A 13,412-nucleotide genomic window follows, 5' to 3' on the forward strand; every position below is an offset into this window, starting at 1 on the left:
GACGGGTAAAGACGATCATAATTCAAACAAATTGGACAAGATTTTTTTAAAGATTAATTAACAGACTGCTGTGTCCTATGTACTAGTCAGTTATAGTTTAAGTACAGAGTTTGTATCGTTTTTCGGACAAGAGAAAAGTTAAATCGGCCGAGGACGATCATTTCATATCGTATATCAATAATAACAATGTAGGGCCAATGTGTTGATTTTTATGTTTCAAAAAGGCAGTGACATCTTCATTTAATTATTTCTGATAAATAAAGTGATTATATATTAAATATCATTCTAACAACTGGTGCCGTTGAATGTTACGATTTTATAAGTACAAAAAAAAATAAATAGATGGCGTTTATATTTATCTTATTACAAGCGTCCAATAAAACGTAGAAGCGCCGTACAAACTTACATAGGGTACAATAAGGTAACAGTAATTTTCTTTGATTGTATTCATTCCGTAAACTCATATGTGTTTTTTTCACTTACGTGGCTGAAAGAACAATAGAGAGAACAAAAGAGAAGCCACTTAGATACCAAAATTTGAGCATGTCCGCGTCCATGGCGTCTATATGTCCTGTTTGGGATCCACAAGACATTTGGGGACTCGTGATGTCAACGCAAATCATCCAATCAGAACGATGCTTAAATGAACCCTATACATGATAAGTATTATACAACACCGTTGTTGATACAAACTTTAGATATACATAAACATCTTAACATAACACTAACTATAGATATACATAAACATCTTAACATAACACTAAAGATAATTGCAGTGTGTAAAATGATTTTCACAGCACTTGGTAACAACAAGATAATCTTTCAACTGTTGAAGTACCCACTGAGTCAGCTGTCCAGACTTCGTGAATCAGTTTCTTCCACTTGCGCTCAACTTCTAATCTCTTCATTAACGGTTCGAAATTCTCATAGTTCTTGCTTGCACGTATCTGACTGTAGTTGCCCACTAAAACAATATAACCACCTGTAAAAAATCATAGTTCCATTAAACTGATATAGTGTATAAATCACAGTTATGTTAACACTCAACGCAATGATTTTCTTAAATGTTCTGCCTAGTTTTTATTTTTTTAAAATATCATAATCAATTTAGTGGATACCGAAATATTCTTTTCATGTTAGTAAGCCAACAGTATAGAGCCTGGTTAGAATGCACGGACTAACAGACTGGTCTGGATCTATAATTGGTGCAAAGGTTTCTCATTTTCGGATCTAGCACAGTACGGCCAAATTCCGGACTCTTTCATCTTTTATCATCAATTGAGGATCTTAGCAACACAATTTTACTATCATGTTGCATTATAATATCAAAACTATCTACAGTGTGGAATGTTGTAGGCCGTACACATGACTGGTTGACAGACAACGGACATCTAAGCGGGCACGGATGTTCTCTGAGCACCTGATGAACACAAAATATCTACCTGGTTTGACGAGTCTTATCATTTCGTAAAAAGCTTCGGTTGGTACATGCGCCTCTATCGCATAAATCCCTGATCCAGTTAGCACATCATATGAATCTGAAGTTGATCGGAATTTTAAATATATTATAAGAATATATTGAAGGATGAAGACAAGCAAACATGAAAAACACAAAACGGGCAACATGAGGTCTACTGATGAACAGATTATCAGTGAGCATTGGTTAAATATGTTGAATTATTGGGGCACGTGTATTATTGATTAAAAACGATGGGCAAACATACGTAATATAAGTTGTCTATTTCAATTATCAAATTCAGTTAGAAATGTGTGCTTTTCAAATCTTTGAGAATATTTTGCATTATAATGATGACTATTTCTATAGAATAGTCTCTGTTATTTGGGGAACAACTTATACCCTGCCCTGGTTATGACGTAGGTACTGTATCTACGTCATATCCTTTTAACGCTGGCGTCGAATATGTAACAAGGAAGAAATGAATTGTATAATAATAAATTAATAATAATAATAATTTCAAATATTTGTCTTTGTTTGACTATGTTGTTTATGATTCATGGTGTAGGCTACATTATAGTACAGATTTATAAAAAATTATATTTGTCACACAATTTATTGCAATTTTAAGTTGACAAGTTGTAGTTCACTTGTACAATTTATTTTCCATTGTACCTTTTATTTACTTTACACAACCTAAAAAGATAAATATTTTAATATAATAAATGAATAGCTTATTTGTTAAATTATTATGAACCTCTTTTAATGATTTAGACATAGTGAACACCATCCAAATATAAAACTTTAAATTTGAAAGTATATCATTTATTTTTTATTTTTTCTTATAGTTTGACCATAGATCTACACATAATTAAACTTAAAACTTTAATTTAGAGGTTAAAAGTTTTCCATTTCTTTAGGTTTTCTTATAATCTTATGCTATATGATAGGTACTCATTCCCCTAAACTAGTAATAAAAGTGAACACGCTTCTTAAATTTTAGTGTTAAACACTGTTGATAATATTTACACAAAATCATGCATTCAACGTTTAACTTTTATTTCAAAGAAAAATCATTCAAGACAGTTTTCTCTTGGCTTTAGTATAATACCCAACTTTGGTTGAATTGCAAGACCAATTTTTATGTAAACTCATATAGGGTATGACGTTTGACATTTAAAATGTTAATATAAATCGTCTTACTTTAATTTCGGTGTTGAAACAATATTTCATTGTGAAAAAGTACACCCTATTAATTTCAAAATAACATGGTTATGATATTAAAATGACATTGTGCCTATTTTGTCATGGTCAAGTTATGCTGAATTGACTTTATGTTTCAAATAATTGACTGAAAAAATGTTATTGACCTACAGCTGATATTTTAAAATGTTTATGATAAAATATAAGTATGCCTAAAATTTAAAAAGACTGTCCCAAACTTATATAAATTGAACATTTTGGGTAATTTCCAATTGCATTAATTTATCGTTCATAAATGGAAAGTACATTATAAAATTGAAAGGAATTATTGCAAGATGTAAACTTATTTGACTTTCACCTGTTCACTCATTATAATTAAAGCCTTGGATGGGCATTATGCATTATGTCAAAAATATCTATTACATACTGTTTAATACTGTTTACATTCTATTTGATTAGTGTCAATTAAATCATTTAATGTACAAATATTTTCATAATTTTGTAATAAATTATTATGCACTTCAGAGTCCATACCATATTTATATAATTTTTGTTCTTAAAATGATTGCCTTTTATCTTCATGGTAATAAACTTTGTCGTTTTCTGTCTGGTTTATTTTATTAACAATAAACATAATAAGGCACATAAAAACAATAACTTTACAATGTTTAAATAAAATGATGCAAATACTTTGGCAATGTTCTAAGGTTTCACTTTGTTCAAAATCTTAAATCACCATATTCTTAAGCTATTTTTTTTCAGCAGCTACTTAATTTGATAATCAAAAATATCTTGGCTGATAATCAGCAAATGGTTTCTGTATTGCAGATAGATTAATGAATGCGGCTTTCAATTAAAATAAAATGTAAATACATTAGTATTATTATAATCAATGTTTATTTAAGTCTATTAATTGGTTGAATTGACTAATAACCAATACAGAATAAAACAACTTTTAACTGACAGTATAGCTGGATGCTGCAAACTGACCAGTGAAAGAATATTTTGTGAAATTGCTTATAACACTGGCAGTAGAATTTATGTCCAACAAAAAGCTTAAACCATTATTCTTGAAGTTTGGGAATTTAGTATGTTTTTGGCCAATAAAGACATTTTATTAGTAAATATTCCATGAAATCTATTATTAATTGTTTCAAATCTTTTTACAGCTCAGTTAAGTATATTAGTATAAGTACCTATTTTGAATAAGCGCTTCACATGTAGTTGTAAGAAAGACAGTCCAGGACTGACCAGGATGGGTGGTGTGAAATGCTGCAAATTGAAAAATATAGCTCGAACCTATGTACAATTGTGGCAACCTATGTACAATTGTGGGGTAAAAAATTAGGACAATTTCTAACACGTTAATATTGCATGCTATTCTAATGACAATAGGTGCTAAGCATACTAAAATGTAATACCAGTGTTCTGCCTTGTCGACGATATGATGCATTGAATTGTTGCTAGTTTTCTTTATCGCATGGAGTGTAATAGTTTACATCATGCGATTTAAAAACAAATGGAAACCTGATTAATGTAACATTATTAAACATGTTGGTTGAATTGGAAGGATTCGAACCCATGGAGTGCAATTGGAAATATCTGCTCTCAGAGTCATGCAGGTCTCACGATCTTGATGGTCACTATTGTATTGGGCATATGTTTTCGGCGCGTTGGTTGGTGGCTGCCCCCGGGGGACCCTCGCCCACTTTGCGGCCCTCCAACCTTTCAGAACCATAATATTGAAAATTGGTTAAATAAAAAAAAAATAAAAAAAAAACGTTGGGGTTATGGAGTTCAATTATTATTAAGATGAGTGCTGAAAAATGTGCAGCGAGTTGCATACCTTTACTAAATATGTATATATTAATCATTTTTTTATTTTTTGTGGGAAATGAAGGTTATTGAATTAAAAGCATATACCAAATATTAAAACATGTTTCAAACGAAAAATACTGCAGTTTACATGGTTTTGGGGGGTGGGAGGGTTGTGGGTTGGGTGGCCGATCAGCGCGCCGAACACCTATGGCATAGAGTGATTCAGGAAATGTATATTTGAAAAGTTGATGTGTTGATGCATAATTTATAGTTCAGTTGATTGAATGCACTTATTGTATACATGTATCTAGCACATATTTGAAGCAGTTTGAATGTTATTGCTAAATTAATATCTCGAAAAAATGCACCGTCAAATGTATATACATTTAGCTAGCACATATTTGGAGCAGTTTAAATTGAATGCTTTTGCTAAATTCATGTCAGGAGAAATGACACTGAACTCGAGATCTTGGTGGTTACTACCCAAATTATTGTGTTTCAGATAGTGTCATATTTGATTTATGAGCGCTAGTATATGCATATTTGTTGGAATGCTGCTTTATTTGCTAAGTTGAATTACCTACATAGCAGTGTTGTATTATAAATCATAGAATGGCTGGGCACGACTAATTTTTTTTCAAGTATTCAATTCGCCGGAGCCAATAATAGTATGATATTGGCGAAGCCAATATTATATGTTATTGGCGGAGCCTTCGACTGGAAAACGGGAAATCTCCCGTTCACCATCCGAAGTCTAGTGGCGGCCGGCGAATAGACATTTTGTGATACTGGCGATACTGGTTTCTGCTTCCCAGAACCAATTTCGCGCAACAGTGTCAATGCTGTGTTGTTGCTCATATACATTTGTGAAAATTGACTATTTTGTGAATGAAGAATTGAAAGACTAGTATTGCTTTGATCAATTATTTTCTAGAACATACTGTTCCAAAAAGCTATACAGTTTGTTCCATTTGCTTGTTTTGATTTTGTGTCATTTGTTTGCTTTGCTATGGATGCCCTAACAGGGTTTTGTATGCCCGGTATCCAAACCTTTTGGCTTTTATTAATGGAGTCGTGCCCATATAAAATGCCAAAGATAAACTAAGACATTACTCAGTGAGAGATAAATTACATATGCACTATGTATGACTATAAAATAAAATTAGTTAAAGTATGATATTGTTTTGTTGTTGTCCCAAATAATGATGACTATTTCTATAGAATAGTCTCTGTTATTTGGGGAACAACTTTATACCCTGCCCTGGTTATGACGTAGGTACTGTATCTACGTCATATCCTTTTAACGCTGGCGTCGAATATGTAACAAGGAAGAAATGAATTGTTGAAAAAAACCCACCCGCCCTCCTCGGTCAATTATGAGTGTGAAGTGTCAAAGACTTGAGCTTAAATTTAATATTAGTGTCCTGCTTTTTTTGTTGTTTCTGTCCTCTTTTTGATATGTTTTCAGATTAGCCAACATAAGCGACGTGTTTCAAGACAGCTAGCCCTACTAACTACCACGGAAGAGGTATCTTTTAGGAAAACTGCTTGGACCAAAACCACCAGCAGAGAGAATTCGACAACGGTGCGACTCCAGAGATGTGTTCTATGAACTTTCAAATACTAGATTTCACATGTTGTGTCTGCTAAATTTGCATTTTGCGGCCGGCGAATAGACATTTTGTGATACTGGCGATACTGGTTTCTGCCTCCCAGAACCAATTTCGCGCAACAGTGTCAATGCTGTGTTGTTGCTCATATACATTTGTGAAAATTGACTATTTTGTGAATGAAGAATTGAAAGACTAGTATTGCTTTGATCAATTATTTTCTAGAACATACTGTTCCAAAAAGCTATACAGTTTGTTCCATTTGCTTGTTTTGATTTTGTGTCATTTGTTTGCTTTGCTATGGATGCCCTAACAGGGTTTTGTATGCCCGGTATCCAAACCTTTTGGCTTTTATTAATGGAGTCGTGCCCATAAAATGCCAAAGATAAACTAAGACATTACTCAGTGAGATAAATTACATATGCCACTATGTATGACTATAAAATAAAATTAGTTAAAGTATGATATTGTTTTGTTGTTGTCCCAAATAATTTGTTTGTTCATAAAAACAGATTATTTATTGAACTTTATGGTCATTAAATGATTTATTATTGTTCGTGTGGACACAACAGATAAGAGAAACACCAGTCTCGTTAAAATAAGCTCATCGTTTTCACTCCGTTAATCTTCACTGCGAGCGGAGTGTTGTAATTTAATGAGATTGAAATAAACGCCTTTCAGCTTCAAGGATAAATGAGCTACTGTATAATTATGTTTTTCCTACTTACTAGCAGGTAAACTTGTCGGTGATCCAGTGATACATTCAACAAAATTATTCTCATACAAGTTGTTCTTTTTAGCTTCATCTAACATTTTAGATGAAGGTTCAAGAGCATCTAGATGTTCAAATCCTAATTTCTTCAACTGAAATTAGAATATTTGAGCCGTGTCATGACAAAACCAACATAATGGATTTGCGACCAGCATTCGCACAGTCTGATCAGGATCCATGCTGTTCGCTTACAAACTATATAACCAGTGTAAAAACCGATAGCGAACAGCATGGATCCTGATCAGACTGCGCGGATGCGCAGGCTGGTCTGGATCCATGCTGGTCGCAAACCCATTATGTTGGTTTTGTCATGACACGGCTCAATTTATCTTATCATAGGAGTATTAACGTTATGATTAAATAATTAAGATACAACAAAGTTTATTTTCAATCGTGTTATATTTTCTTAAGTTTCTTTTTGTTAGTTTATTCAAATTAAATGTAAAAGGGACAAATGAAGTGCGAGTAACCACACTAATTTTCTCATATTGATCGTGAACCCGTACATATACGAGTATTATTATGTGTAATACGAATAATATGAAAGTTACTGTCAATTCTTTTAACAAGCATCAGTTGAAGTTGATCATCGACACCGAAGTGTCTGAAGTAAAGGAAAGAGAATGATTACAACTATTTACCTCTTTAGCCACCAGGCCCGTGCCTGCCCCAACATCTATGACACTGATGAGTCCCCGCTCACTGGCCGGAAAAAACTGTTCAAGTATATTTGCCACTGTTTTACTGTTTATATCATGCTTCGCAGATGTTGCATGCTAAAATAATAATAACAACAATATAATACAACAATATAATACAACAATATAATATAACAATATAATACAACAAATTATAAGCGTTCTTTTAAGGGTATAAAGATTTATCTTATGGAATATTTTTGTAAAACTTCCTAACTATAAATTGTGTTGTTTCAATAATTTTTGGTCGATTCTAGAAAAAGATTTGTAACAAAGAATGTCTCTTATTTATCAAACATGAATGACTTGTATATACATGTATACGTATTTCATACGAGTACATTTTTCGCAAAATAAAGTTTATGTTATACACATTTCAGTATAAATTCAAGTACAAATATCCTAGTTACACGATGTTTTGCCCTATTTGTACGCATGAATTTCTGATATTCAGTTATTTTTGTAACTTACACTGTGACACATGTGTCAAATATTCGTACATATTACATACATAAGTACCGACTGTTCATTCATTGAAAATTATGACCATAAAACTCTTAAACATTGAACTAAAATATCTACAAACCAAGTCGTATGTGCTCGCCCAACCATCATATGCTTTTTGTGAATCCTCAAAGCTGACACCATCTCTACAAACGGCCTCCATCCATTTCTCAAAGTCCTGTTCTGTCATCACTTTATTAATTGAATTCTTTAAAAGCGATAAGTTCCTCAAAATGAATTATTTCCGTTACCAACTAACGAAAATAGAAATATTTCGTATAGTCTTTATGTTACCTTTATGTGACCTACATTTGTACTTTAGTTAGTTTCGTACATGCATATGTGTATATATGTTTACAAAATTTACCAAAATGCTGTATTTTTTTGTACGATTTATTTACACATACAAACACATTGGTGTCTTTAATTGTATTCATTTCAACTATTAATTTTGGTGGCTAGCTTTTACTCTTATCCATCGCAAAAAAAGCATAAGAACTCGACGAAATCATCGTTTGTCTTGTTTTCAACCATTTATCTACACCCCACCCCTCAAAAAAGCAGCAAAACGAGAAGAAACAAGAAGAAACAAGATTGCATTTGTGAAAAATGTTATGCCACCAGAATATACAACATTAAATACATGAAGTAGGAAAGAATAAGCTCTATTTTGTTACTATACAAGTGAACTTTGCAACCATGCAGTAGTGTCCATTGAATATGGGGATCAAAGTCAGCAAGTCATAGGAAAAACAATGTGCAGATAATTTTATTTTCTGGATCAAAGTTTTAAACACAAAGGCAGACATTATTTGGAAATCGAGGTAGGTCAACTGATATCAAAGTTCAAGTCTACACCTGAATCTGTGGAAGTAGTTCGAATTTCAATGATGTAACTCTCAATACATAACGTAGGTCACTGGGTCAAAATCTAGGTCCAAATTTAATTTTATATCTGAAACTGTGCATATAGTCAACATGTTGCGGGCCAATTTTGACCCAAGTGCTATAATTAGAACAATCTTGATAGAAGTCCACTAGAAATTGATAGAAGTCCACTAGAAAATGTTGCATGCCAAACATCTAAACTGTAACTGTTATATATTTGCACGAGATATTCTATGTATAAATGGAAAACCTATGACATTTCGAAGCAGAGCCAATTTTGACCCTAGGGCAAAAATTTCAACTATCTTGGTAGAGGCCCACTTCAAAATGTTTCACGCCAAAAATCTTAGCTCTAGCCCTTGTAGATTTTAAGGAGATTTTTAAAATTTTTACTATATATATTTTCAAGAGAAAATATAGGCATCCGGGGCGAGGCGAACTTTAACCCTGGACTTATATTTGAATAATTTTGATAAGAGGCCACGACGAAATGTTACATGTCAAATAGCTAAGCTCTAGTCCTTGTATATTTGGAGAAGAAGAATTTTCAAATTTTCAAAGTTTACTTTTATATACAGAGAAAATCCATGATCCCCCCGGACCAGGGCAAATTTTAACAATTTTGATAAAGTTCCACTGGAAAATCTTTCATGCAAATATCCAAGCTCTAACTAGATTTGCAGAAGATTTCTATGTACAAATGGAAACCAATGACTCTCGGACGTGGTCAATTTTTACACTATGGTTATAATTAAATAATCTGGTAGAGATCCACTAGAACATATTTCACGCCAAATATCATAGCTCTAGCCCTTGTAGTTGTGATAAAGATTTTCTAATTTTTACCATATGCATACAAGGAAAGCACGTGACCTCAAGGGCGGAGACAAATTTTGACCCAAGGGCTATCATTTTAACGATATTGATAGTGATGTCAAAGACACGTTTCTTCATATGATACCAGTACTGGTTAATTCCAGGAATTTTTTTATCTTAATCGAGCTAAAAATAAGTTTAACTCAACTAAAAGATAATTATTGTAACTATAATAAAGTTTACCTGACTTGACAAGCCTGATCAAATCATGTATGGCGCCACAAGGCACGTGAGCTTCATTTGCATATATTCCACTTCCAGTTAGTACATCGTAACTGCCTATATAGCAAACAAAAACGAGAAAGAAAATATTATTATGGCTCTAGCAAATATTTATGACACAATTTGCATGATAGATACGTCTAATTATAAATGCATAAAGACTCGTGATAGTAAATTATTATAGCTGTTATTTGTATTTCGCTTTCAGTAAAAATAGGCCGAATCAAAAGACGAACTAACGTTACTATTTACTTAGTATATATGGAAAGCTCAATTTTTAATAAAACAGTTTTTCGTATAAGTGTATTTAAATGCCGATATATTACACTACATTAATTTTGTTTGAGTGTAGGTTATATGGCGACGTTCCAGCAATTATGGTGGAGAAAGACCTCATGTACCCTTCCATGCATTATTTCAGGTACGAACGGGCACCTGAGTAGAACCACCGACGTTCCGTAAGCTAGCTGAATATTTTCCTCATATGATAGAATCTAAAGTCTCTGTCGGGATTCTAACCCACAACGCTGAGGGATACATGTAATGTTTTCTCAAAAGTAGAAAAAGAAATAAGGAACAGGCGGGATCATTTAATAGAATACAATCAAATCATATTGTTCCTCATAACAGCTAGTGATTTTCAATCTTCATTTATGTAAGGGGTGTTCGAAAATACTTAAGGGTGTTCGAATATAATTGCTTATTGGAATTGGACGTCTTATATGATATCAAAGTTCAGTCAGGATTTATTTTTTTCAATTTCGGTAAAAAGGAAAAAAGTTGCAAAGGGCAAGACCTGGTGGCAAGACCTGGTGAATTATGAGTGTACGTTAAAACTGTAACATTTCCTTTAGTCAAAAAGTCTTTTACAATTGCAGAGTTATTTATAAGCTGTGGCATTTTATTGTAGAAGTCGGGCATATTTGAAATGGTTAATTGGCGCTTGTTTTCATGGTGTTTTATAGTAATTACCAGTGACACTTTTGCCTTTACTTCACTGGCACACATGCACTAGGGAAGAAAATTGTATACAAAACCTTCTTAACACTCAACGAGCGTTAAAGCATTTAAAAGGCACGAAGGGAATTTTTTTGAAGTAAAACCCACTTCATTCATTTCCAACCCAATTTTTTACGTAAGCGGAATGTTGAGGTATTCTGAAATAAATCAACAAATAATTCCCCAAAGTTTGGTTCTTACGGCTTCATTTAGAAATCCATGCTTCCATAGCTTAAAAAAATAACAAAATAATCGTAAGTGACAAAAGAAACTTTAGTGCAGGATGTGCCTCTATGGGCTCTGGGACACATAAACTGGACATTAAAACAGAAACATTAATGAACATGTTTTAAATGGCCATGTGAACGTATCTCAACATTTCGACCATGTTACTTTTCGTGCTGAGAAAATGGAAAATTAATTTCTTCGTTGTTTCAAACGCATTTTTAAAGTGTTTATTGTCTTTAAGCACATTTTTGAAATTTTTTATAATTTACAACTTCCCTTCGTTTGATACCCAACGCTAACCATTTCGCCCCTTGTGTATAAGATTGTCTACTTTAAAACAGGGCTTAATTTATAGATATTTTTTTAATAAAAATTGTTTTTAAAACCTTTGGGTTTTTTTTGCTAAAAACCCCTGTACCAGCCCCAAATGTCCAGTTTTAGTGTTTCCCTCCGTCCCCCGGGAAAAAAGGGGCCTTGAATATTGGTTTTGAGTGACTATTAAAAATCTGAATTTCAATGAATCCTGTTATTGAGTAAAATATATCAAAATTTTAATGTGCTATGATGTAACACAATGAAACTGTATTATATAAGGTGAGTAAATAAATTGAGCCTCATCTTTTATTTTTAAGTCAACTGAGAAATAACCCAGCTACCATCTTGCATTTATAAAATGGCCCGGTTCAGCCACTGCATGCAATGTTGTCTCGCGACTATATATGCCAACTGAGAAATGTCTCAGCTCAGCCTCCATAGAGGTAGTTAATCGCTTTTAAATACGTTTCTCAAGGCACGAGTGGTGGCAGTATTATGTGTGCTTACACACGTTTCTTATTATACCTAAGAAAGACCATGCATAATTATAAAAATAATGTTGAATGATTCTGATTGATAAAACACTAACGATACCTGATTACAGCTATTGCATAGCCCATTTTCCGTAGGCTTTCTGTGACTCTTCAATGTTTATATCTGTGCCACTTATTGCTATCATCCAGTCGTTCAAATCTTTTTTTTTCTGTCATATTGTTAACAAATAATTCTACTAGATGAATGTTCTAAATGTCGTGTTGTTATGTGAATAGAACGGTGCAGCAATATTCTATAAAGCTTATTCAGTGTATTGATGCAGGCCAAGCAAAGCAAATGGTTTCTTCCATTGTAGTTATAATTTTAAAAGCAAAACGTTATATTCAACAGAACATATATACAATGACCAGTGTGTTACGTTTGGGACTTAGATCTTCGATATAGACTGATGAGTCCACCATGCCGCTGCCTATACATGGTTGGCGGTTCTACTCGCGTGTTCCCTTAGTGTCTGCAGTGTGACATAAAACCAATTTAAAAACAACGAATGGTCAATTTAAAAATTTTCTGTAATCTCTCGGGTAAACCTTTTTGATAATAAGTTGAGATAGTGTTCCCAAATAATTCTATAAATTTTGTACTTGTTTAACGGCTTTTTAGGATTGGAAGGAGGTATTATAATTGGGACAATAAAACTATGGCATGAATAGTAATTTTGAATATTTCAATGTACATGTATATAGCCACTTAACTATTTAATGTAATACAAGTCTCTGATATGGCTCATGTTATTTAATTTAATGAAGTTGAAAACATGTTTTTCATTTTTTATCCATACTATTTTTCTTGAAATTTATTTTGGGTCAGGGTCTCTCAAATATACAATATGTAAAAACACGTGAATATATTATACAATCATCAATTTTAAATCAGCAGTGGATTAAACAAAAATATAATCTTGTCAAAAACATTTTACAAAACTAATGATCTAAGTATGGAGGGGAAGTGATTGAACTACATTTTATACTAATTAAAATGGGAAAAGCAGGGCCTTTCAAACTGCATGTATACTGTGATTTGAATTGAATTGAATTGAATATAAAAGTGCTGTAACGATAACGATTCGCCACAATAACCCATTCACCACAGGTGCTATAATACCAATTTTGCACACCCGTTTTCAAAGTTTTGACAAATGTACTTTTTCTCAATTTTAAATTCATTCGTTACTTATATTAATTAATTATCAAAGGAAAAAATAGAATAAAAACGGCTTTTATTAAATAAGAACACATGAAAACAAACACATTTTATTACCATATGATATA

The 13,412-nt window shown here is 32.7% G+C and overlaps 1 protein-coding gene across 1 annotated transcript; it reads right to left on the reverse strand.

Moving 5' to 3' along the window:
• Nucleotides 1–87: 87 nt before the first annotated feature.
• On the reverse strand, nt 88–8,398 carry LOC132718041 (uncharacterized). The gene is made up of 5 exons (XM_060701648.1): nt 8,144–8,398; nt 7,501–7,635; nt 6,816–6,951; nt 1,443–1,538; nt 88–982 (listed from the first exon to the last, which is right to left on the reverse strand). Exons 1-5 carry the CDS (start codon nt 8,249–8,251, stop codon nt 792–794), a joined length of 666 nt encoding a protein of 221 aa, XP_060557631.1. The 5' UTR covers nt 8,252–8,398; the 3' UTR covers nt 88–791.
• Between the last annotated feature and the right edge of the window lie 5,014 nt (nt 8,399–13,412).

Source organism: Ruditapes philippinarum, unplaced genomic scaffold (genome assembly GCF_026571515.1).
Source record: "Ruditapes philippinarum isolate M1 unplaced genomic scaffold, ASM2657151v2 ctg2215_1_1_1_1, whole genome shotgun sequence".
In the NCBI taxonomy this organism is placed as follows: domain Eukaryota; kingdom Metazoa; phylum Mollusca; class Bivalvia; order Venerida; family Veneridae; genus Ruditapes; species Ruditapes philippinarum.

Coding starts and splice junctions, on each gene's coding strand:
- LOC132718041 (XM_060701648.1), bottom strand. CDS start 8,251: ATGACAGAACAGGACTTTGAGAAATGGATGGAGGCCGTTTGTAGAGAT. Junction 7,636..8,143: donor GGGCGAGCACATACGACTTG/GTTTGTAGATAT, acceptor TTATTATTTTAG/CATGCAACATCTGCGAAGCA. Junction 6,952..7,500: donor CGGGCCTGGTGGCTAAAGAG/GTAAATAGTTGT, acceptor TTCTAATTTCAG/TTGAAGAAATTAGGATTTGA.